Here is a 25,686-nt window from a genome sequence, read left to right as displayed (position 1 = left end):
GGGCATTTGTCAAAAATAATTACAGGCAGGTGTTTTAAGTTCATGGCTGCCTAAGGTGGTGGATAATATTTGGAGTAAACAAGAGACCAAAAATCTTAAAAGGAAAAGCTGAGGAATGAGATGTCCACAGGAGCTTATAAAACCTCAATATATTGCTGGGATCTTGTACACCATAAGCATAACAAGAAAAAATAGACTTTAAGACAATATTTGTTACTAGACACAAAGAAGGACATTATATAATGATAAAAGATATAACATCTTGATATATCAATACAGCTATTATAAACATACATGCTCCTAACAATAGAATCCCAAAATATATAAAGCAAAAATTGAACTAAAGGGAGAAATAAACAGTTCAACAATAATAGTTGGAGACTTCAATACCTTATTTGCAATAACAGAGTAGATGATCAGCAAGGAAACAAGACTTGAACAACACTATAAACCAACTAGGCCTGACAGACATCTATAAAACACTCAACAGGGGCGCCTGCATGGCTCACTCGCTTAAGCATCTGACCCTTGATCTCAGCTCAGGTCTTGATCTCAGGATGGTAAGTTCAAGCCCCGTGCTGGACTCCACACTGGGCGGGAAGCCTACTTAAAAAAAAACAAAACACTCAACAACAAGACAATACATTCTTGGGCCACCCGGCTGGCTCAGTCAGTAGAGCATGTGACTCTTGATCTTGGGTTTGTGGGTTTGAGTGCCACGTTGGGTGTGGAGATTACTCAAAAATCAAATCTTAAGTGGCACCTTCGTGGCTCAGCTGGTTAAGCATCTGCCTTCAGCTCAGGTCATGATTTCTGGGTCCTGGGATAAAGCCCTGTGTTGGGCGGGGAGTCTGCCTCTCCCCCAACTTGTACTTCCTCTCTCTCTCTCTCTCAAGTGAATAAATAAAATCTTTTAAAAAAACAAAATCTTAAGAAAAAACACAAATAATATATTCTTTTCAAACGCACATGCAATAGTATCCAGGAGAGACCATATGTTCAGCCACAAAGCAAATCTCAAAAAATTTTAAAACACTAAAATTATACAAAGTATGTTCTCTGACCACAACAGAATGAAATTACAAATCAGTAATACATTGGGAGAAGTCATAAATATGTGGAAATTAACACACTCCTAAATAACCAGTAGGCCAAATAAGAAATCAAGTGGGAAATTAGAAAGTACTTTGAAATGAATGAAAACAAAAATATAACTGGATTATGTTCCACTAAGATTCATATATTTAAGCCCTAATGTGATGGTTTTGGGGGATGGAGTCTTTGGGAGGTAATTAGATTTAGATGAGGTCATGAGGGTGGGGGCCCCCATGATGGGATCAGTTTCCATATAAGAGAGATACCAAAGAGCTTGCTCTTGCTCTCTCCCCCCTGCCATAAGACACAGCAAGAAGGTGGCAGAAGAGAGAAGAGAGTTCTCACCAGAATCCAACCATGATGGCACCTTGATCTTGGAGTTCTACCCTCCCAAATTTTGAGAAAATAATTTTCTGTTGTTTAAGCCACTCAGACTATGGCATTTTGTTATGACAACCCAAGCTGCTAAAACAATACTAAAACTTATAGAGTACAGCAAAAGTAGTGCTGTGAATGTTGCATTAAAAAAGAATAAAGATTTCAAATCAATAATCTAACCTTCCACCTTAAGAAACTAGAAAAATAAAAAAAAAAAGCAAACACAAAGCAAGCAAAATGTTTGGATGAAGGAATAGATTAAAAAAAAAAAAAAAAATCAATGAAACCAAAAGTTGGTTATTTGAAATGACCAACAAAATTGACAAACCTTTAGGGAGTGTGACAAAGAAAAAAAAAACACCTCAAGTTACTAAAATTAGGAATGAAAGCAGAATGTTACTACTGAGCTTACGGAAATAAAAAGGATTATAAGAGAATACTATGAACAACTAACTGTATACCAACAAAGGAGAACGTAGATGAAATTGACAAATTCCTAGAAAGACACAAACTACTGAAACTCCTCAAGAAATAGAAAGTCTGAATGGGCCTATAAGAAATAGAGATTGAATTTATAATTAAAAGAAACTTCTCACAAAGAAAAGCCCAGGGCTAGATGGCTTTACTGGTTTATTACTTCCCTAGGGCTGCTATAATAAATTATCACACACTTGGTGACTTAAAACCAGAGAAATGTATTCTCTTAAAGTTCTGGAGGCTTGAAGTCTGCAATCAAGTTGTTGCTAGGCCAAACTTCTTTCTGAAGACTCTAGGGAAGACTCCTTTCTTCCTTCTTCCTAGCTTCTGGTGGCTCTTGGCTATTCTTGGCATTATTTAGCTTACTGATGCATCACTCCAATCTCTGCCTCCATCTCTTCACATGACCTTTTTTTTTTAAAGATTGTATTTATTTATTTGACCGAGAGAGACACAGCAAGAGAGGGAACACAAGCAGGGGGAGTGGGAGAGGGAGAAGCAGGCCTCCCGCGGAGCAGGGAGCCTGATGCAGGGCTCAATCCCAGGACCCTGGGACCATGACCTGAGCCAAAGGCAGGCACTTAACAGGCGCCCCACATGACCTTCTTTTCTGTATGTCTTGTCTTCTCTTGTTATAAGGACACAAACAATTGGATTTAGGGCCCATCTTAATTTAGTACGATCTCACTGTAACCATTTACATCTGCAAAGACCCTATTTCAAATAAAATAACACTGAATTTCTGGATGGACATGAATTTTATGGGGACACTATTCAATTTATTACAACTGGCAAATTCTAGCAAAGATAAATGAGAATTAACACCAATCCTTTTCAAATGCTTCCAAAAAAGAGAAGAGGAAAAAACATTTCCCAACTCATTCTATGCTGCCAATATTACCTTGGTATCAAAACCAAAGACATCACAAGAAAACTACCAATATCTTTTATGAACATGGATAGAAAAATTCCTAATACTAGCAAACCAAATCCAGCAGCATATAAAGAATTACAAACCATGACCAAGTACAATTTATCCCAAGATTGCAAAATTGATTCAACATATGATAGTCAATGTAATAGTTCCTTATGAACACAGATGGAAAAACCTTCAGGAAATACTAACAAACCAAACCTAGCAGTACATAAGAAGAATTATAAATAATAAACAAGTGGAATTTATCTCAAGAATGCAAAACTGGTTCAACATATAACCAATGTAATACTCCATATTAATAAACTGGGAAGACTCACTATTCCCAGTTTGAAAACTTACAAAGAACTTGGATTCTTATACCATATACGAAAACTAACTAAAAATGGATTAAAGACCTAAATGTGAACACAAGAACTTAACTCTTAGAAGAAAACAGGGGAAAAGCCTCGTAACACTGAACTTGGCAACGATTTCTTCGATAGGACACCAAAAGCAAAAACACATAAGCAAAAACAGATAAATGGGACATCAAACCTAAAAACTTTTGTCAGGGACACCTCAGTGGCTCGGGTGGTTGAGTGTCCGACTCTTGATTTTGGCTCAGGTCATGATCTCACGGTATTGAGATTTGAGGCTCCTCGCTGAGCATGGAGCCTGCTTGGGATTCTCTCTCTCCCTCTGTGACTGCCCCCGCCCCACCCCACTTTCTCTGGAAAAAAAATTAAACCAAAAACCAAAAAAAAACCCACAACAAACTTTTGTCCAAAGTACACAATCAACACAGTGAAAAGGCAATCTACAGAATGAGAGAAAATATCTGCAAATCATTTGTTTCATAAAGGTTAATATCTAGAATATATTAAAAAAAAACTCCTACAATCAACAAAAAAGTCAAATAACCTGATTAAAATAAGCAAAGGACTGGAATAGACATTTATCCAAAGATGATAGTCAAATGGCCAACAAGCATATGAAGAGATGTGCAACATCACTAACCATCACAGAAATGCAAATCAGAACCACAATGTGTCACCACACACCCATTAGGATAGCTACTATCAAAAAAAAACAGAGAAGGAAATAACAAGTGCTGCCAAGGATGTGGAGAAATTAGAACTCTTGTGCACTGCTGGAAGGACTGTAAAATGTGCAACCACAGGGCGCCTGGCTGTCAGCAGAGCATGTGACTCTTGATGTCAGGGTTGTAAGTTCGAGCCCCACGTTGGATGTAGAGATTACTTAAAAATAAAATCTCTAAAAATAAAATAAAATGGTACAACCACTGCGGAAAACAGTATGGAAATTCCTCAAAAAATTAAAAATAATTTTAATCCAGCAATCCCACTTCTGGGTTTATATCCAAAAGAACTGAAAGCAGGATCTCAGAGATATTTGCACATCCACGTTCATAGCAGCACTATTCACAATAGCCAAGAGGTAGAAGCAACTCAAATGTGTCTATCAATGAATGAATGCATGAACAAATGTGGTATATACACACAATGGAATAAATTATTTAGCCTTAAAAAGGAAATCTTATCACATGCTACAACATGGATGAACCTTGAGGACATTATGCTAAGTGAAATAAGCCAGTCAAAAAAGATAAGTGCTGTTTGATTCCACTTAAATGAGGTATATAGTCAAATTTACAGAAATAAAGTGGCATGGTGGTTACTAGGGGCTGAGGGGGAGTGGAAAAGTCAAAATTGTGCGTAGAGTTTCAGTTTTACAAGACAAAAGAGAATTCTACAGATGTTTCATAACAATGTAAACATACTTAACACTACTGAACTGTAAATTTAAAAATGGCTAACATGGTACATTTATGTTTTTACCACAATTTTAAAAAGTTAAACAAGAGTACCATATGACCCAACGTTTCCACTCGAGGTATATATTAGCAAAAGAAATGAAAACATGTCTACATGAAAATGTATACAAAAAAATCCACTGCATTAGAATAGCCAAAAAATGGAAATAACTCAAATGTCCATCAACAGATGAGGAAACAAAATGTGATATACCCATATAATGGAATATTATTTGACCATAAAAAGAAAGGAGATACTGATACATGCCACAACATAGGCGAACCCTGAAAACATGACACTAATGCAACACAGGTGATTCCATTTATATGAAATGTCCAGAACAGGCAAATCCATAAAGAAAGAAAATAGATAACAGGCTGCTGAGGGCTGAGGGGAGGAGGGGAATGGGGAGTGGCTGTTAACAGGTATGGAGTTTCTTTCTGGGATAAAGAAAATGTTCTGGGATTAGATGAGGATAGTTGCACAACCCTGTGAATACAACAAAAACCACTGAACTGCATACTTTTAAATGGCAAATTTTAAGATATGTGAATAATATCTTGATTAAAAGAAATATACACCAACTTAGGAATCACTGCTTGGTTCAGTAATCTCAGTCCATTTTCCTCCTTAGCCCAAGGAAGGTAGTACAACCTCTTTTTCTCTTCTTCTGAAAAGGACCCACTATCCCACCTGTAGTCCAGTAGCTAAGTACAGGATCCCCTCTGCTGATGCAGTAGGCCAGCTCATACCTCCACAGCTTCTCTACCTGAAGGAAACTAGACCTGGCCAGTCCAGAACCTGACCAGTATATACATCCGTGACAACCAAAGAACTGAGCTCAAGTGGTCCCTACCTCAGGTTCCCTGGGAACCAGAACTATAGGCACAGGGATCATCATACAGTGTTGGCCTCATACAGTGACTACAATTTCTCTTCCTGGGCAATATCAACAAAACTAGTTAAGGACTGGTCCCACAGCTTCCTGGAATTAGGAAATCCAGAAAGACCATCCACCTTAAATCCTCCAACTGGGATGCAGATAGTTAGAAACTGGTAAGGGTAGATGGAAAGAATGGGGCATATTCACAGTAGACAAAAACCTTTACAAACTAATCACAGAAGGTTAGTTTGTAACCTTCCTTGTAGATGAGAATATGCAACCTCCCCTGTGAGCAACTTTTAGAAAATAAATGACTTAAATGACTTAAAGGATGTTTGAATTGGTATACAACTTATTTTAAGACAACCTGACAACATATAAAATTTTAAATGTACATACTCTTTGACCCAGCAAGTCTATTTCCAGTAACTCATGCTAAAAATATGCTTGCAAAAGGGTGCAAATATCTCTATGTAAGGATATTCACTGCAGTATTATTTATAGAAGACTAAAACCAACCTAAGTATCTATTAAGAGAAGACTTGCATGCAGCCATCAAAAGGAATGAGATCTTGCCATTTGCAACGACGTGGATGGAACTGGAGGGTATTATGCTGAGCGAAGTAAGTCAAACAGAGAAAGACATGTATCATATGACCTCACTGATATGAGGAATTCTTAATCTCAGAAAACAAACTGAGGGTTGCTGGAGTGGGGGGTGGGGTGGGAGGGATGGGGTGACTGGGTGATGGACACTGGGGAGGGTATGTGCTCTGGTAAGCGCTGTGAATTGTGCAAGACTGTTGAATCTCAGATCTGTACCTCTGAAACAAATAATGCAATATATGTTAAGAAAGAAAAAAAGAAGAAGAATGTAGCAGGAGGGGAAGAATGAAGGGGGGGAAATCGGAGGGGGAGAAGAACCATGAGAGACGATGGACTCTGAAAAACAAACTGAGGGTTCTAGAGGGGAGGGGGGTGGGAGGATGGGTTAGCCTGGTGATGGGTATTGAGGAGGGCACGTTCTGCATGGAGCATGTTCATTGTGCACAAACAATGAATCATGGAACACTATATCTAAAACTAATGATGTAATGTATGGGGATTAACATAACAATAAAAAAATTTAAAAAAAAAAGAGAAGACTTGCTACATAGTATTCATTGGCATGAACTACTATAATGCTATCAAAAAGAATATTCTGAGCCCAGGGTGCTGGTAATTTCTATTTCTTGATCTGGGTGCTAATTACATGGATGTGCTCAGTTTGTGAAAAACATACATCTGATATGTAATAGACTTACTTGTAATGATACAATGTCCTCTAAAATATTAACAGAATTAAAAAAAAAAATCAAGGTACAAAGAAGTATAAATGCCTATATATAAACACACAAGTGTAACTAAAAAGGCAGTGGTTATTATGGGGACAGAAACTGCAGAACTGGAAGTTACAGAGATTTTTCACTTTACGTATTCTTTAACACTATTTTAACCTGTTACAATGCACATTTATTCATTTTACAATGACAAAGACTAACCTAAGTAGACAAAAAGGGCTCCCTTTCATTCCTGAGTGCCAGCCTGCTGTCTTGGGACAAGTCACTACAATTTGGGCTGTCAATAAACACCCAGATACCTGGGTTGGGAGCAGGCAGTGTGGTTCACCAGAAAGGTAATTTAATGGTGATCTGCTATAGTAGAACGTGAAAGGATATAATAATATGTATATTATTTAAATTAAGAACTGAGCTTGGGAAAAAAAAAAGTTTGTTCCCCATCTCTACTCTTTCTAGCTATGTGAGCTCAGACAAGTTATTTAACCTCCCTCAGTTACCCCACCTGAACAATCAGAATACCACTAGCAGGGCTCTTACAATTAAGATTGATAATAAGGGTAACAGTATGTATGTAAAGTACCTACCCTAGCACTTGAAACCTAACTGGCACTCAAACATTAGTTTTTTCTTTACCCAGAAATAACTTGTCTGAAAACTGAGAAGCCAAGAATTTCAGGAAAATCAGCAACAAATTAAAAGGTCAAGATTAGCTAGATCCAGTGAGCATTGCCTTACCAGAAACTTCAGGAACAGGAAAGCAGACCTTAGTCTAGGAGGTGTAGCTCAAAATCTTTGAAAGGTATAAGGGGAAAGAAAATTGAAACTAGGGGCACCTGGCAGGCTCAGCGGGTAGAGCATGCAACTCTTGACGTCGGGGTCGTGAGTTCAAGCCCCACTTTGAGTATAGAGACTAATAAAAAATAAACGTTAGAGGTTGGAACAAAAGGGGCAAGGCCCTAGGGTATAGTGGTGACTAACTTTGGAGCTGACAATAGATATGGACTAGTAGAAAAACGGGGCAATGTTTTCTTGAGATTTCTCTTCCCATCCTCCTACTCCCTATCCCCTCCTTCAGATACAATATTTTAGCAGGTTCTTCTCTCTCAGCTTTACCTGACTCCCAAAATAGTCAAGTCAGCATTCTGCTGAGCTAATAGAAAAACCTGGCAGGTATCTCACAGGCATACCTGGAAGCTACAAAGGTAGGGGAAATACTCTCCTTGGGGGCTGCCTACGGACCTCCAGTGCAGCCTTAAAACCCTTGCAGATCAAAGCAACAGAACAGGAGACTAGCTGAAATATAAAAGCACCAGGCACAAATCTAACTTGAAAAATGCTACCAGATGCTCCCACAAATACCAAGTGAACATATAAAAACATTTTTTCAAAGCAATGTGAAGTTTGGGGAGATATTTCTGTTAATAATTAAGATTAATACCAGAAAAAAAAAAATCCCCAAACCAACCAAAGAGGGGGGAAAAAAAAAAGATCAAGGCCAGTTCTCTAGTACCTTTGAGAAAGTGATTCCCAGGGACAGCATCTCCTCAGCCTTTAGCAGCACTTAGCTAACCTCATAATAAGGATTTAGCATGACTGTTCATGTTTCTGTGGTTCAAAGCACCTTACACTCAAGCTGCTAGTTAGATCAAAACATCTGTCCCTACGTGCCAAATAACCTGATTTGACTAAGATAAAAGCAAAAGGTTAGGGGAAAGAATTCGGATTTTCAGTGGTCTCCAAATACCAACTTCTATGAATAAGCTATTTACTGGCATGAGCAATGTTTTAAATTCTGATCCCAAGTTTCTTCAAATATTTAATGGCATAAAATCTTTACCATCTTCAAAGAACACTAGGTATCAACTAATTATGAGATACTTCGAAAATATCAAAGGAAATCAAAACTTTGCTATCCTAAGGAAATAATGTTAATTTTGGTTACTTTGAGAAAACAAGCAAACCAAAACCCCCCCATTAATATCAGTGAAAACAGATGTGCTATTACAGAGCTATCTTTGAAGGTATCATACTTATTAAGACCTTACTGACTAATCAATTCTACAGTACGGCAATATACCTTTGAAAAATCTCAATCCTTTGATTCAAGAGCTCATTCAATATTCATTCACTTAACAGATTTTAATCAAGTGCCTTTAGTGTGTGCAAGACACGTGCTAGTTGCTATAACAAAATGAAAACTCTCATTGTCCTCAAGGATGCTACATGTACAATTACATAAGGCAGGTTGTGTTATAAATTAAAGTGTTGGCCACCTGGATGGTTCAGTTGGTTAAGTGTCCAACTCTTGATTTCAGCTCAGGTCATGATCTTGGGGTCCTGGGATCAAGCCCCACGTGGAGGGAGGGGTCCGCACTCATCGGGGAGTCTGCTTAAGGATTCTCTCCCTTTCCCTCTGCTCCTCCCTCTGCTCATGCATGCACACTCTCTCTCTAAAATAAAATCTTTTTTTTTAAGATTTTATTTATTTCTTTATTTGAGAGAGAGAGAGAATGAGAGAGCACAAGCAGGGGGAGCGGGAGAGGGAGAAGCAGGCTCCCCAGTGAGCAGGGAGCCAGATGCAGGCCGATCCCAGGACCCAGGACCCTGGGATCACGACCTGAGCTGAAGGCAGATGCTTAACCAACTGAGCCACCCAGGTGCCCCTAAAATAAATAAAATCTTAAAAAATAAATGATTAAAAAGTGCAATGAGTTCAGAAAAATTAAAGCACTTCTGTTATTGGCAAGACCCCCTGACCCACTGAACTCAGGAAACTCCCAGAAGCTTCTGCCTGTCACTTTCATCTTTTAGAAACTAATGAACTGCTTGCTGTAACAGGAAAAGAAACATTTGAGGAGGAAGACTGTGCAGATGAATCAGCAAGTGCCTGTTACCTCTGCTTCATTATAATATTAAAATCTTTTATCCTTCTGAATATTCATCCCAAGCCCTGATAAAAGGAGCCTGCTTACCCCTGTTCAGAGAGTCATGGATTTGGAAATAATTCCCCACGGTCTCCTTATTTGTACAAATAAAGATAATTGTGAGGCAACTCCACCTGGTGTAGTCTCTGTCTACAGTTCACCAAGGAACAGACTCACTTTGGTCTGGTAACACTTCCTGCAGGAAGCAATGTCCAAACCATAAGCTTGAAGACCAGTTCAGGTTCCAACAAGGAGACAGAAAAAGTAAACCTTCCAGACAAAGGAAAGAGCCTGAAGGACTCTTAGACATCCTCTTAGGTAGGTAAAGAAAATTAAGAGTACCATTAAGTCCAACCATATTTAAGAAAAAGCAGTATTTTGGGGGCGCCTGGGTGGCTCAGTCGTTAAGCGTCTGCCTTCGGCTCAGGTCATGATCCCAGGGTCCTGGGATCGAGCCCCACATCGGGCTCCCTGCTCCACGGGAAGCCTGTTTCTCCCCCTCCCACTCCCCCTGCTTGTGTTCCTGCTCTGTGTCTCTGTCAAATAAATAAATAAAATCTTTAAAAAAAAAAAAAAGAAAAGAAAAAGCATTATTTTGCTATTATTTCCCTAAAAGATTTTTTTTCCTATCTGCACAACTGTTAAACTTTCAAATCCATTTCCCCAAATTTCTCAAATAACTAAGTCCATAAGATAATGTACGTTACCGTGAAGAGCCAGATTTATCTTTCCATAAAAATTTACAAAGAACAAAAATTAAATTATCATGGTGACATGCATGGCATGCTTACATTTATTTAATAAATGAAGACTTTAAAAACAGCACGGTGCAGGAAAGAGAAAATTAGCTTTAGAATGAGACAGACCTGGGTTTTGAAACTTAGCTCTACTACTTACTAGCAGTGTGACCTTTGAAAAGTTCCTTCTCTGAAAGCCAGTTTCCTTATTGGTAAAAAGGGAGATAACTACCCGGTAAGCAACCCTGTGAGGTAGGGAGAGAATGTGTATAAAGCATTCTGCATAAAGAAGGTACTTAATCAATGTCCCCTTTAATTTCTTTAATAGGATAAGTAATAATTACTCATAACCTATTTCACAAGCTAGGATTCTACAACAAAGATTATTTGATCAATCAGTAACATACTAGATCAAAATTAGAAAATAAGTGACCCACAGCATCATGTACACCTTTATGCCACACTACTTTTTATACTATTACATTAGCCTGAAGGTACAGAGACTCTGTCTTCTAAACCACTGGTGAGCAGGGTACAAAAGCCATTGACTGTGACATACTGTACCTTTTGGTTTGATTTCTCTTCCCTTGAATGGCTAAAACGTGTAAGCTAACACAAACCTGTCACAGTCCGCTGGCCATCACTTAGGTTATTCCACCACTTGTTAATCTAAAACAGAAGGAAAATTGCCTATCACCATATGATAAACACTTTCAGGCTAGGAAAATGAAAAGCCAGAGAGAAAATGCTTTGTGCATAAAAAGATTTCTCATGTGCAAAAATTACCAATAAACAAACATAATAGATATGTGGCAAAATAGAAACACAGGTGTTTTATAGCCTACATTCTCCATACAGAGCCACTGTTTAGCTCTGTAACCTCAAATTACTTCTAAACTTCAGTTTGCTGATATATAAAATGGAGACAATAGATACCTAGCAATACTGTTGTGAGAAATATTAATAACGAAACACCTAGCACACTATCAAGATATACACAGGTATCAAGCTTAAGTAATTTATTTACCAAGATCCAATCTAGTCTTAAAATTCTAACCAAAAATATTTTCTAAAACTACCTTTTAAGGTATAATAACAATTTGAGGTTCAGAAAAACAGAGAATCCGAAACTTTCAGAGACGCACACTGAAATATGCCTAGGATTTGCTTTACAGTAATCAGTGGCAGGGAAGGAAAGGAAACAAAGGGGACTAAACGAAACAAAGTTGGCCTTGTGTCAATAATTGTTGAAGGTGGATGACAGGGGTTCATTATACTTTTCTCTTTAGTTTTATTTGTTTGAAATTTTTCCACGATTAAAGTTTGTTTTTTGTTTTTTTTTTTAAGATTTCATTTATTTATTTGACAAAGAGAGACAGCGAGAGCAGGAACACAAGCAGGGGGAGTGGAAGAGGGAGAAGCAGGCTTCCCGCCAAGCAGGGAGCCCGATGCGGGGCTCGATCCCAGGACCCTGGAATCATGACCTGAGCCGAAGGCAGACGCGTAACGACTGAGCCACCCAGGCACCCTCCATGATTAAAGTTTTAAAATAAAAAATATATTCTAACTATGATATTGAACCACACTTTGAATACTAATACAGAAAGAAATCCAAGGTTAAAAACAAAGTTACAGATCCATAATCATTATTTTTATATTTATAATTTGTGTATGAGCTTTCAGACCTTACTCCCCACATATGTAGCAGTATGGCAGGGGTTTCCAGGGCTTTCACTTCCCATGTTATATTTATATATTATTTTAATTTTCTTTAACGGGCATGGATTTTGTATTTTATAACCTATCATTTAACTATAAACTAATCCATCTTTGGATAAAGATTTTGTCTATTGCTTGTGTCACTTTTCACCATTCTAAAGAACCCTTTGGACCATCAAAACTTCATAATATAGGGCACTGGGTGGCTCAGTTGGTTAAGTGCCCAACTCTTGGTTTCAGCTCAGGTCAGGTCTCAAGGCGGTGAGTGAGCCCCACATCAGGCTCCATGGGCGGAATCTGCTTGAGATTCTCTGCCTCTCCCTCTCCATCTGCCCTCCCCTGCTCAAGCACGCGCATGCACTCACGTGCTCTCTCTCTCTCATTCAAGCTCTCTAAAATAAAATCTCCAAAAAAATACTTTATAATATAGACATGCTGGAAACCTGTAGCCTTCTAAGGAATCCAGGATTATGGAACAGGTCAGTGTTACTATCTTCCCAAACATACTGTTCTGAATAAATCACTGTTAGCTATCGTAGCTTTCACCTGCAAATGATTACACCCATTGTCCTTCGGACACAAAGCCTCTCTAAAACAGGTAAGGTTCAGGCTTCTTGCATATGTCTATGGGGAAACAAAGAATGAATACTTCTTTGTACTTCGAAGAGTCTTGAATTATCGTTAGGAGAAAATTAAGAGGACATCAACCTTCTCTCAAGTGGAGAGGCATGTGTCATCAAAAAACAACAACAACAAAACAAAAACAAACCGAAAAACAAAAAACAAAGGTGCTTGAAAACCAAATGAACCATATATTAACTTAGGGCCTCAGTGCTCAGTTAAGTATTGTCAAGTGAAATAAATATGTTTTATCTTAAAGGCAGTATTTGTAAAAAAAATCAGTTAAGAAGAAATTGAAAGAGGGTCACCAACTTGCATGTGAAAAAATAAAAAGCTCTAAAAGCTCTATATTTGCACCTTTTTCTTGCATCCTCATCCCCTGAGCAGTTAGAAATATTCCACAGTGGGTATTTATCAGAGCTATGTAAACATCATGTCACAGAGAAGCTTTTTAAAATCCACATAATATCTCTACACCTAAGGCATAGGTGCTTTGAAAAACCGCCTGTGATTCTACGTACTTAAAATATTCCAGCAAGGTAATGCAAAACAGGAGCCCTTAAACTTTAGTAGGGCTTACAGAGACCCCAACACATTAATTTTCAGCAACTATCCACAGTGATTTTTGATACAGGTGGATAGAGGGACAAGCTTAGAACACCGTCAAGTACAGTATTGCCAGACATACAAAGCACTGATACTCACTGCAATGAAATGACTCTAAAGAAGATTAAGTTCAGTAACTTCGTATCTACTGATCTAAATGTTATCAATCACTAACATTTCACAAATAACCAGACTTCAAAACTTGTGATCAACTAGAACAAAGAAAGCCATGTTTATCTTTACCTCCTTTCTGAAGTCTCCTTCCTTTTGTGGTCTTATGCTATCCAGCCAATCAGCTTTTATACCATCAAAATAACTCTGGACCCTGGATTTCAGTGATTCATACTGCCAAATAGCAGCTGATCCAAATGCACAGCCTGTAAACTATATAAAATTAATATATCACAAAATAAATTCAAAAGAGGAAGAGATCAACACATAGTTCCAAGGACAGTATTTCATTTTCATTGCTTCTTACAAAACCAAGAGAAGGAACAGGAACATCTGGCATAGTGAAACCTTATTAGGTGAAAACAATATTTAACGGTTTATTAACTTTACTGTACCCTGGGGCCTGTTTACAGCTAGAAATTTTCAAATAAAATTCAAAAAATCACATGAAATGTTATCCCAAGTAAGAGGCCCATAAGTTTCTTCTCCAGGGCATACATAAGTGACCAGATTCTTATAGCAATTATCAGAGGCGCCTGGGTGGCTCAGTAGGTTAAGCTTCTCATTCTTGATTTCAGCTCAGGTCATGATCTCAGGGTCCTGAGATCAAACCCTGTGACTGGCTCCATGCTGGGCGGGGAGGCTACTTAAGATTCTCTCCCTCCACCCCTCCTCCCCACCTCACGCAAGTGCATTTGCACTCTAAAAAATAATAACAATAATAGCAATTATTAAATTCATGTTCTCAAATTCATAAGACAATATTTCACCACTCCAGCAGCAGCAAGGTAAGTAACTCCTAGTGACATAAGCACTTACCCCAACAGTAAAAAACAAGGGCTTTACAAGGGTCTTTACAGGATAGGGAGAAGGATAAAAGACTGTTTCTTCTACAGGAGGAATCAAAGCACTTCTCTTGTATGCTTCACCACTTGTTCCTGTGTCTGATCTTCGAGGTTCAACCTTCCTGGGTGCTTTTCTGAATCCACATTTTTGCTGAATAAAAAAGTTAAACCTTTAAGGGGAAAATAAGAGATTAGCAACAGCTGCATCTTGCAAACATCAACCTCCACGAGCCTCACTCTTTGGCCTGCATCATCAACATCTCAGTTTATTCTCACCCTATAGCCCCAAAGAAGCCAACATGCCTACTCCCAGCTAGGATTCTAAGTCAAAACACTGAACTGTGCCCTTCTAGAAAAGGGGACAGGGACACACAAACTATGGCAACTTTAAAGGGAACTTGTTTGGGCTGTTAACTGTGTATCAATCAGCAAAATCATCTGTATCCCTCCTCCACACACAGTGTGTAGTCTGGTAAAAAGCTGGAGAACTTTAAGTTGTCAGTTTGAATTTGCACAGACTGGCTTTGTTATTTTGTTTGAAGTTTGGTCCATTTCCAGAACAAACATTTAAATGTAAGTATTATCAAACATTTAAATGTATTATCCTCAAAGTCACTCCAAATTCAAATTGCTTTCTTTTATAGAAGTACTGCCATTCTAAGTTGATGGATTTTTCCTACTTCTCCCCATATTTATTTCACTTAGTTCTGGGGACACCCACCAAATGTTTTGTAAAGGGTTTTGTTGCTTTGAGCCCTCATAGCTGGACCTTAAAACATTTGACACTACTGATCACATTTACCAGCCCTACCTAGTTCCTGTAAGATTGCATTCCCTAGTCTTCAAATTCACTTTCCTGATGGCTTCTCCTTTCACCTATCCCTTAGTGATAGATATGCTCAAAGGCTCTAACAGTTCCTTTACATGCTCTCCATTCAAACTCAACCCATATAAATTCATGAATTTTCTTTTGTAAAATTTCCCCTAAACTGACAAAGTAGAGGCCCTTTCCTGTTTGTTCTCATCATATTCTAAACATAACATCCTCCTAAACTCAAAGCTCCTTGGAAGCAGAAATCAGACAGGCCCTCCAACACTTGGGCTGAATAAAAGAATAATTGTATTTCTGTGGCCTGTATGACTTCTAAGTAAATGATTCAAATATATTTCTTTAGTCCTAACCTCAATCTTCTGGTCTTGTATTTCCAACTATATACTGAATATTTCCATTTGGATATGCTCTCAAATACTTTAAAACCAATATATTCAAAAGGAAACTCCTCCTCTACAAACAGCTCCATTTCCTGACTTCCTCAGTCTTTCAGAGGGACCACAGTTAATCACTGAGGTTAAAAATCTAGATTTCATTTGGGTGTTCTCTCCTTTACTCTTACCATCCAATTAAAAACCAACTCTGTCAAATAAAAATTTTTTTTCATTCCTGTCCCTCACTTCATGCCTGGATCACAGCTTACATAACTCCAAACATTTTAACATGTTGCATGTTGTTCTTATATCAGTTTTCCTCAAACATTCAATAGTTCCTCAAATGCCTTCTCAGGGGGCCAAAAATCTCTCCCAAATTCCCATACAACTCAGCTCATCCCTTCTGACCTGGAATACTCTACTTTTTCCTAACATACCTCATTGCTTCCAGTATTGCGCCCACTTCAATTCATCCTCCACATTTTATTAAACACAAATGAAGTATCATTCCCCTGCTTTAAACCCCACAATAATTTTTCATCCTCCCATCAACTCAGCAGTGCTACTCCCTTGTTCTGGTAAACCCCTTTGTTAACACTCTTGTGACCCCTGAGAATTCATTTCTCTCCTCTTCCAGGAAGCCTTCATTAACCAGGGTGGGTGCCTCCTTTGTACTCCTAGAGTCCCAAAGCATCCTGCATAGACTTTTTTACTTATGTAAGTTATTGCCTGTACCACAACTGGACAATTACTTTTGTATTCACTGTATCTCTATCACCAAGCCCAGCCTCTAATAAAGAAAAGGTCAATAATTATCTGTTAGAAAAAAGAAGGGGGTCAAGAACGATTGTTAGTTCTATTTTGAATAACTGAAAGGAAGGCGGTACTATTCACCAGGACAAGGGAAATCAGAGGCACCAAAATAGGAAATTAGAAGATAAGACATGAAGAATTCCATCTTGGGCAGTGTTTGAAATGCTTGTGGTCATGGCAGCTCTATTTTAATAGCTAAAAACCAGAACTTCAATTCCTGTCGAAAAGGGAAAAGACAAACTGTGGTATATGCACACAATGGAGTACTACTCAGCAAAAAAACTACTGATCATACATCATGGATGAAGCTCAAAAACACTGCTGAGCAAAACAACGTTTATCTTTAGGTGGTGGTTCCACAGGTGCATACATTCATCAGAATCCATGGCTATACACTTAATACTTACACAAAATAAAGTATTGTTAGCATTTGTAGGATACCCAGGTGGTGTCTAGTAGGCATCTGGAAAAAAACTGAAACTCAGAAAAATGGCATAGTGACTATTATTACTATTACTTGCCTAGTATGCTCTTTCTTCAACACTAAGTCCACTCCACAGTTCAACTCTCAGAAGTCACATGGTGAGGATGGGTGATGGCGATAAAGTAATTTGCCTTGAAACTTTAATAATCCATAATTTATACTTCCAAATAAGTGCTATTCCTTTCAAGGAAATCTATTTTGAAAAGTGATGCACTTATTCAAACAAAGCCAATGTTCCTTTGAATGACTGAACTTCCTTCACAGCCCTGTTACCAGTATTATGAATATCCTTTAGCAAATACACTTAAACAGCTAATCCCAAATCTGTATCTATTTCTTTTTCTCTTGCCTTTTTCTGCAGAAGCTAGAAAAGGTAAGTATCTTCACTTTTCCAGCCTCCTTTATAGCACAGGGTGGCCATATTACAGAGTTCTGACAAAATGAGAGACTTAAGAATTTTTATGTACCTCTCGGAAAGATTTGCTTATCTATAAAAATGGACATATCAGCAATGTCATACCCCCTCTTTTTTTTGCCTTGAATAAGGAATGTAATGCCTAGATTTCAGGCAGTCATCCTGTATGCCAAGAGAAAGGCCAAGGGATTCAAATACTAACCTTGATATTTTTGAGCTACTGAGCAAAGACAGTAGCCACTTACCTCCATCATCTTATGCTAACTATCCCCCCTCATTTAAACAGTAAACTTACTTAGAGCCAAATGTATTACTAACTGATAACACCTTTGAAGTGGCAAATGTTAATCCTTTGCAACTGGATTTAATTTTTATTTTGGGGGGATTTTATTTTTATTAAACAATTCAAAGTAACATAGAGGTAGGTTAGTAAATAAAGTAACACCACCACTTTGGGCCAAAAAACAAAGGTGTGACATAAAGTAACATGAATATGTTCCCTTTATTTTTTTTAAGATTTTATTCATTTGTCAGAGAGAGAGTGAGAGAGAGACACAGAGCATGAGCACACAAGCAGGGGGAGCAGCAGAAGCAGACTCCCCACTGAGCAGGACCCTGGGATCATGACCCGAGCCGAAGGCAGATGTTTAACCAACTGAGCCACCAAGGTGTCCCGAAAGTTCCCTTTAAAGACCAAGTTTGTAACTAAGTGTTGTTTTCTGGCTTTTTTTTCTTATTAGACCAAAAAATGTGAAGGATGAGACTATACTGCCAACAGTGTAATAATAGAAGACAAGTATTCAATCAGTTCTAATGAAATATTACTTCTACAGTTCATCAACTCATTTAAAATTCTGAAGTGCAATGTTTGAAAAGGAACATAAACACACCAGCAGTTCGGGAATCTAAACCTGAAGCAAAGCCAGACCTTTTGCCTAAAATAATATTTACCTTAGAAAGAAATGTGGGGCCAAGGACACTGAGAATATATTACACAAGTTGGCCCCAGGGTTAAGGTCAGATGCAGAATACATATATTAAGAATATATACATATAAAAAAAGAATATATATACGTATTGGGAATTACAGTTGGACACACACAACTTGTTCAATAGAACTAAGTACAATGTATTGGTTCACTGAACACCTATTCCTATTACCTAGCACACATTCATACGCTGCAGGGGCTGAAAAGCTAAAAACTGCATTTCCTAGGTATCCTTTCGGTCAGTGTTACAATGGTTCAATACCGGAAGTCAGAACTAAGTTTAGTAAGAAGGCAAGACATAATGCATCAATTTGCAAGTGAAAATAATGGTGAAGGCAGCATAGTTCTTACTTTGGTCAGCAGATCCTGATTTGGCAGAAGCTTCCCCAGTTGTCTCATTTATTATTGCATAACAAACCACCCCAAAACTTAACTGTCCTGAGACCATAATTATTTCTCAAGACTTCCTAAGTTAGCACCCTCAACTGGGCAGTCCTTCTGGTCTCACCTAGGGTCACTCACGCAGCCAGTCATTTGAGCGCTCAACTGGAGCTGGGCAGTCGAAGCTGGCTTCACTCCCATACCGGGAGCCTGGCCATCTCCTACCGAATGGTCTCAGTAATCAACAGACTAGCAGGGGCTTCCATCATGGCAGTGGGAGTAGTAGTATTCCAAGAGGGAAAAAGGTGAAAGCTGCAAAGCCTCTCAAGGCTCAGACTCTGGACCTTGTACATTATTTCTGCCACATGCTACTGATGAAAGCAAATCACAAGACCAACCCAGCTCAGGGAAATCGATAACAACTCTGGATGAGAGGAGCTGTGAATTATTGTGGCCATGTATTTTAATCTACCATATCAGTTGCAACAAAGACCGTTATGACCATGAAAGCTTAGAACAGTAATTCTCATTCCTGGTTTCTGAAGAGTAGCAGAACATGACACCCCCAAACATGCCACTTTGCGATAAGGACTGTCTTGGGCTGAGGGCAAATGAAAAGCAGATGTAATTAAAACTCTCTGCCCTGCTCCCATTTGCCTAAAAGCAGGATATAAATTTGTGAAGGTATACCTACTATCCTCTACCAGGAAAAACAGAATCATGAGACAACTCTAGACCGTTATGTGCTCAGAGAAGGCACCAGAAAAATCTAATAACTAGCCCTTATATCCATTAGCTCCCTCATATACTGCCTCCCCAGTTTGCTGCTCTAGAAACAAAGTCCTTTTCCTTTCTCATCATTTCTAAAACTTTGCTGTTCTTTTGTTAAAATGCAACATAAGCCCAAATTCTAACCATCCTTTGTGTTATTCACCTGAGTACTGCCATGTGTATGTGCAATGCACATGTTCATAAACTTGTTTTTCTCCTGCTAATCCATCTTTTCTCAGTTTAATTTATAGGGCCCCAGCCAACGAACCTAAGATTGGTAGAGGGAAAACAGCTTTTCTTTCCCTCTACTACGCATTGGAAGTGCCTACTGAGCTCTTAAAAATTCTGTACTATGGCTCCACTTCATACTAATTAGAGTCTCCAGAGGTGGGACGAAGGCCTCACTATTTTTTAAAGAGCTACCCAGGTGATTTTCATATTCAGCCAGGGTTGATCTACCACAGGTTTGGGAAAAACTTTAGTATACATACAAATCACCTGGAGATCTTGTTAATATCAGATTCTAAATCATTAAGTCTGGGGCGGGGAAAATATGAGATTCTGCATTTCTAAACAAGCTCAGAAATTGACAAATTTCTGCCTGCAGGGTGGATCTGGCCTGCCAGCTAAGAATGGTTTTTGAATTTTTGAAGAGTTATTTAAAGTAAAAGAAATGAGTATGTGACAGAGACCATATGTGGCCCTGTCATTTTCTATCTGGCCTTTCACAAAATAAATTCACCACTCCTGTCGTAGATGATGCCTAAACTGCTAGCTCACAAACCACTTTCAATAGCAAGGAGCTAGGGGCACCTGGGTGGCTCAGTCGTTAAGCGTCTGCCTTCGGCTCAGGTCATGATCCCAGGGTCCTGGGATCCAGCCCCACATCGGGCTCCCTGCTCCGCGGGAAGCCTGCTTCTCCTTCTCCCGCTCCCTCTGCTTGTGTTCCCTCTTTCGCTGTGTCTCTCTCTGTCAAATAAATAAATAAAAATCTTTAAATAGCAAGGAGCTAGAACCGAATCCCTAACAAAATTTCTACTTAAATCAGAATGGTTATCTAGAGTGTAATCCTACCTGACTAGGACTAACAAGAATTCGGATTTGTAACAAAGAATTCAAACACAGAAGTTTCATTAGGGCTGACAATATTGAGAGTTTCTCACCGACTCCCAGCATCCACGTCCATTTTCCCGTCTCCTAACAGTACACTGGAATTTCCAGCCATTTGGTTGGGGGAAGCACACCAAGCTCCTGACTGGCTTTAACCAACCTACAGATCCCACTCCCTGCCAACTTCAAGGGATTCAAGGATGGCAACATATCCCAAATCAGGCCAATCTGGTCCAGTGAATTTCAATATTTTGTTTGTAATACTGGGAAACTTCTTCTGCTGGATGTGAACCTAGAAGTATATAGCCCCAAGAGCTACTGACAGCCATCTTACGACAAGGAGAGCACACTGAAAGAAGAAAGCCAACATTTAGGAAGCAGAGCCAAGCCATGGAGAAAAATGGAATCCTGGTGACAATCTGAAACACCGAATCTTGCCTCATTAGAGGCCAGTCCTACTGTTGGACTTTTTAACTGCATAAACCAATAAATTTTCCTAATTGCTTAGGGTTGGTTAGAGTTGGGTTTTTTGTTACTACAAAAATGCTTTTAGATGAAGTACTTCATCAAACATTATATGACAAGGTACATTCTGCCCTTATGGAGCTTTTGTTTTACATTTCTTAAAATGCAAAAATAAGGAAAAGCATGATAAACCTTTCTAATTGCAAATGTTTGAGGTCGTATTTACAAGCTTAGGTTCTTTAGCTCTACTCATTCATATCAGTGCAAAAGATGGAAAAATAAATGATTCAGGGGTGCCTGGGTGGCTCAGATGGTTAAGTGTCTGCCTTCAGCTCAGGTCATGATCCTGGAGTCCTGGGATCAAGCCCACATAGGGCTCCCTGCTTGGCAGGCAGTCTGTCTCTCCCTCTGCCCCTTACCCCGCTCTCTCTCTCAAATAAATACATAAAAATCTAAAAAAGAAAAAAGACAATAAATCACTTACCTGAAATAAGTTCAGAAAACAAAGAGAAACAACATGATAAAACGGATGGTGCAAGCAGAGAGTGGAATGGGAGGAGAGGGTCATTAGAGGTATATACCAACTCATGAAGACAGGCCTGCCTGCTTTGGTCCTTTCGCCAATACCAGTCATTTGTGAAAGCAGTCTAATGTGCTCAATGTGCTCAAAGTAACCTGAGTTACTACTGGCCATACAATTGTTATAGTTCAGGGCGCCTGGGTGGCTCAGTTGGTTAAGCGACTGCCTTCGGCTCAGGTCATGATCCTGGAGTCCCTGGATCGAGTCCCGCATCGGGCTCCCTGCTCGGCAGGGAGCCTGCTTCTCCCTATGACCCTCACCCCTCTCATGTGCTCTCTCTGTCTCAAATAAATAAATAAAATCTTTAAAAAAAAAAAAAAAAACAATTGTTATAGTTCAGTTTTTTAACATGATCCCATAACTTTTAAATAGAAAAACTCGTATCTATGTATTAGTTGGCTTAATGGTGAGTGAAAACAGTCTTGTGAATTTTTTAACAGTGCAACTTAGATATACATACAAGTCAGCACTAATGTCTATGTTTCTAAAGATTTTCATGAATAAATTAAGTAGAAATGGCCTAATGTTCAAATGGAGACAACATGTGTCCAAGCATACACACAACAGATTCATTCCACTTGAAAAGAAAATAAACGTATTTAGGGGAGAGGGGAATTCTACATAAACACATGCATGACAAATTTTTCTTAAAACCCATCTGAGTTAATAGATGGTAATTTAAACAAGGAAAATAGTTGAACTACCAACTACTCTCTTAGCTCCATACAACTGAAATTATGCAGGCTTCTTTTAAGCCTAAACCATTTCTTTGAAGTGCCACCAGAAATTTGATAATGGTAAAGCTTCTGAAGAGACTGAGATTTTTTCTTTTTTCTGTAAAGGGACAGATAGTAAATATTTTAGTTTCTTTGAAGAACACATATGTCACATACTGTTTTGCTTTACAACCCTTTAAAAACGTAGAAACCATTTTTAGCTGGTGGGCTGCGTCGGGCCTGCCATAGTTTACAGAACTCTTGTATCATTACCTGTATGGCAAATTCTCAGCCATGCTTCAGGCCTATCACATCAGAATCACAAGGATTGGGCCCAGAACTCTGCTTTTTAACCTTATCTCTAACTTCATTCTTCTGTATACTAATCTTAGAACCACAAGAAGTCAAAGCAGACCAAATAAAGTTACATACAAGCTAACTCATTCTTCCTATTAAGTGCTTATTTCCAGAGGTGAGCAGGCATATGCTTTTCAGGCTTACCTACATTCTCTTGTAATGCACATTTTTCTATGCAACCATAAAAATGTCATTTTCAAACTCTGCAAACAGCAAACTTAAAAAAAAAATAGGTGCTAATCATCACTATCACACCATCATTTGTTTTCTTTCAAATGGTCTCCAATTTTTACTGGAGGCTCTTCATTAATCAAGTTATTTTTCCTTTGCTTTCCCTTCCTAACACATATTTTTAATATTATCACACCTGTTGCTTCCTGATAGCCATATTCATTTTTCCTCCCCCTCAAACCATGCAATTTTGACTGGGATTTGGAATAAATTATGGAATCTGGACCGCTGAAATCTATCACTACCTCCACCTGACCTCATTCTCTATCTCCCCAGGAGTTTAAGAATAGTTCCTGAAGCTCCAAGTTAAGGTGTATCCTGAAGTGAAGCTATAATGTATGCAAGTTTTCACAAATCCCTAATCCAATTCACTTGGAATGCTTGCAAGAACTACAGGTTCTTCCACTCCCACCGCCCCACAATTTCTGAGCTGACAGAACTAGGGTGGAGTCTGGGAAATATATTCTACAAACGCTCCGGTTGATTCTTAAAATTAAGCAATGGCTCCACCATACTGGAGCCTCAATTATTTGCCACTGGCTAGCCCCTCTGTTGAACACTCTACCTTAACTTGCTATCATCAATCAGATGGGATTTCAGGCATCTGGACCCAACTCAAACCGGGAAGGTTGAAACTCTAGATTAAAGAATAGGAACAAATTTCAAGTCAAATACACATCAAAATCTTGGACAGCTGAGGGATTTTTCTCTTCTCTTTAGAATTGAATTAATAAAAGCAGCAAATACTGATAGAGCATACTCTTCATACAGCTTCTACTTGGGAAAACCAGTACTATAGTTTTCTTTCCAAATCACCTGGAAACTAAATTCCACGGTCTCCATTCTTCAACAGAAAAGCTCTCCTACGACTTTGAAGAAGGCAAAAGCCCTGTGACTCCGTCTTCCCTTCGTTTTCTAAACGCTAAAGAAGATAACTTGTAGTAGAACACAGGTTTATAAAAACAGAGAATCAGTTCTGCCATTCTACCATCTGTGTAACTGCTTCACTTAAAAAATCGGCCCAATACCTTCTTCGCGGGATTAATGAGGCGTGGCACGCAATGAGCCCTCAGAGACTAGTTTCCCTTCCCCTCACGTCCATCCCGAGGGGAAAGGGGCAGACAGCGCGGGCTCACGGAAAGCTGCGCCGGGGTCGGTCACTGGGCACCCGGCTCGGGGCACGGTGGCACGGCGAGAAGCGAGGACTGGCAAGGCGAGAGGGGAAAGCGGGACGGAGAGAGGAAGAGACGGGTCAGGACAGGGGTGAGAGAAGGCAGCCCCACAGGCCCGCACGGCCTGCGCCCCCGAGGATGCTCTGCCGGAGCTGAGGGTCCGAAGGAAAAGCAGCCCGGAGCGGGGGTCATTACCTGCGTCCGAGCAGTCGCGGCGGGGCCAGGGCCGCAGTGAGCTCCTCGCAGCTGCGGCCGCCCGCCGGCTGAGCCCACGCCTGGCCACAGCCCCATCCTCTGTGTGCCCAGCCGCGCCACGCCATCTTCCCAACCTCTGCCCCACCATGGCCCGACCTTACCAACCCCTGCCGCGGAACTACTTCCGGGGCGAAGAAAAAAAAAAAAAAAAAAAAAAAACCAAAAACCATAGAGCGCCGAGGTGCAGCCTAGAGCGCCCCCACGCCCGGCTGAGCCGCGTCTCTACACACCCGGCGGCCGCGAGGGCGCCGCGCGCTTGGCGGTTCTTCCCGCCCCGCGGAGCCTGGGCCTGGGGCGGGCGCAGGAGAGCGCCCCGGCCTCCACCCGGTTTGCGGAGGAGGTCCAGAGGAACAAGGAAGGGAAAACTAGCATTTATTTAGTATTGCCACGTATCAAGCACTTTACCTAAGTTATTGCATTTAATCCTCACCAAACACCTGAGGCGGATAGAATCACCACTGTTTCACAGAGGCTCAGAGAGGAGTGAGTGGAGGAACCGTTGCATCGTTGTATTTATATTATTTCTTTTTCTTCTGCATCTGACCATCTTATGTTGTCGTTATTATTATTTTTTTTTTAGAGAAGCGCTGGGGGTGGTGGGGGAGGGGGAGAGAGAATCCCAAGCCAGCTCCAGGCCCAGGCAGAGCCCTTTCCCAGGGCTGGGTTTCAGGACCCTGAGGTCATGACCTGAACCAAAATCAAGAGTGCCGTGCTTAACGGACTGAGCCCCACCCAGGTGCCCCTCACCATGTCATGCTATGACACACTTAGGAGAATGTGCCTCTGATCTTTAACATTAAAGTCCAAACCTGAAATCAAAATCTGTATTCTAGATGGAATACAAACTTCATGATTCAGCCCTTGCCTACCTGCCAGGCAGCCTTATTTCCTGCCACTCCAGCCCACCCTCCGACCCTAGCTGCAGCTAGACTGTATGATTAGCAGTTTCTTAAAGGCACCTGCTTTTCCGAGTTCACAGACCATTCTCACTGTCTGAAACACCCTCTCTTACCCCCCTACTCAACCTACCTAACCAATTGTCCTTCAGACCAACCTCAATTGTCCTTTCCTAGGAGGCTGTAGGGGAGGAAAAAGTTTTCCTCAACTGTCTTGGGGATCCCTAGCCAGGTCTGAGAATTATACTGACAAGGATTAACAGGAGAAAAAGCATAGAGATGTTTTTAAAAAGATATT

At 39.8% G+C, this 25,686-nt stretch overlaps 1 protein-coding gene across 4 annotated transcripts in view; it reads right to left on the bottom strand.

Moving 5' to 3' along the window:
• PARL (presenilin associated rhomboid like) overlaps window positions 1-24,610 on the bottom strand; it is a 45,180-nt gene extending 20,570 nt beyond the window's left edge. Inside the window, exons 1-4 of one of the 4 annotated variants that reach the window (XM_036122451.2) lie at window positions 24,433-24,610; window positions 14,522-14,717; window positions 13,775-13,915; window positions 11,206-11,254 (exon numbers count right to left, since the gene is read on the bottom strand). In XM_036122451.2, coding sequence (XP_035978344.1) covers window positions 11,206-11,254; window positions 13,775-13,915; window positions 14,522-14,717; window positions 24,433-24,557 — 511 coding nt within the window. In that variant the 5' untranslated portion in view covers window positions 24,558-24,610. Of the gene's footprint in view, window positions 1-11,205; window positions 11,255-13,774; window positions 13,916-14,521; window positions 14,718-16,973; window positions 17,012-18,962; window positions 19,122-24,432 lie in introns of those variants that run through there. The other 3 variants (XM_036122452.2, XM_078068422.1, XM_036122453.2) reach the window with 3 other exon arrangements.
• Window positions 24,611-25,686: the final 1,076 nt, after the last annotated feature.

This window comes from Halichoerus grypus, chromosome 1 (genome assembly GCF_964656455.1).
Source record: "Halichoerus grypus chromosome 1, mHalGry1.hap1.1, whole genome shotgun sequence".
Taxonomy (NCBI): domain Eukaryota; kingdom Metazoa; phylum Chordata; class Mammalia; order Carnivora; family Phocidae; genus Halichoerus; species Halichoerus grypus.
Note: the sequence above shows the minus strand (reverse complement) of the source record. Positions and strands in the feature narration are given on the sequence as shown.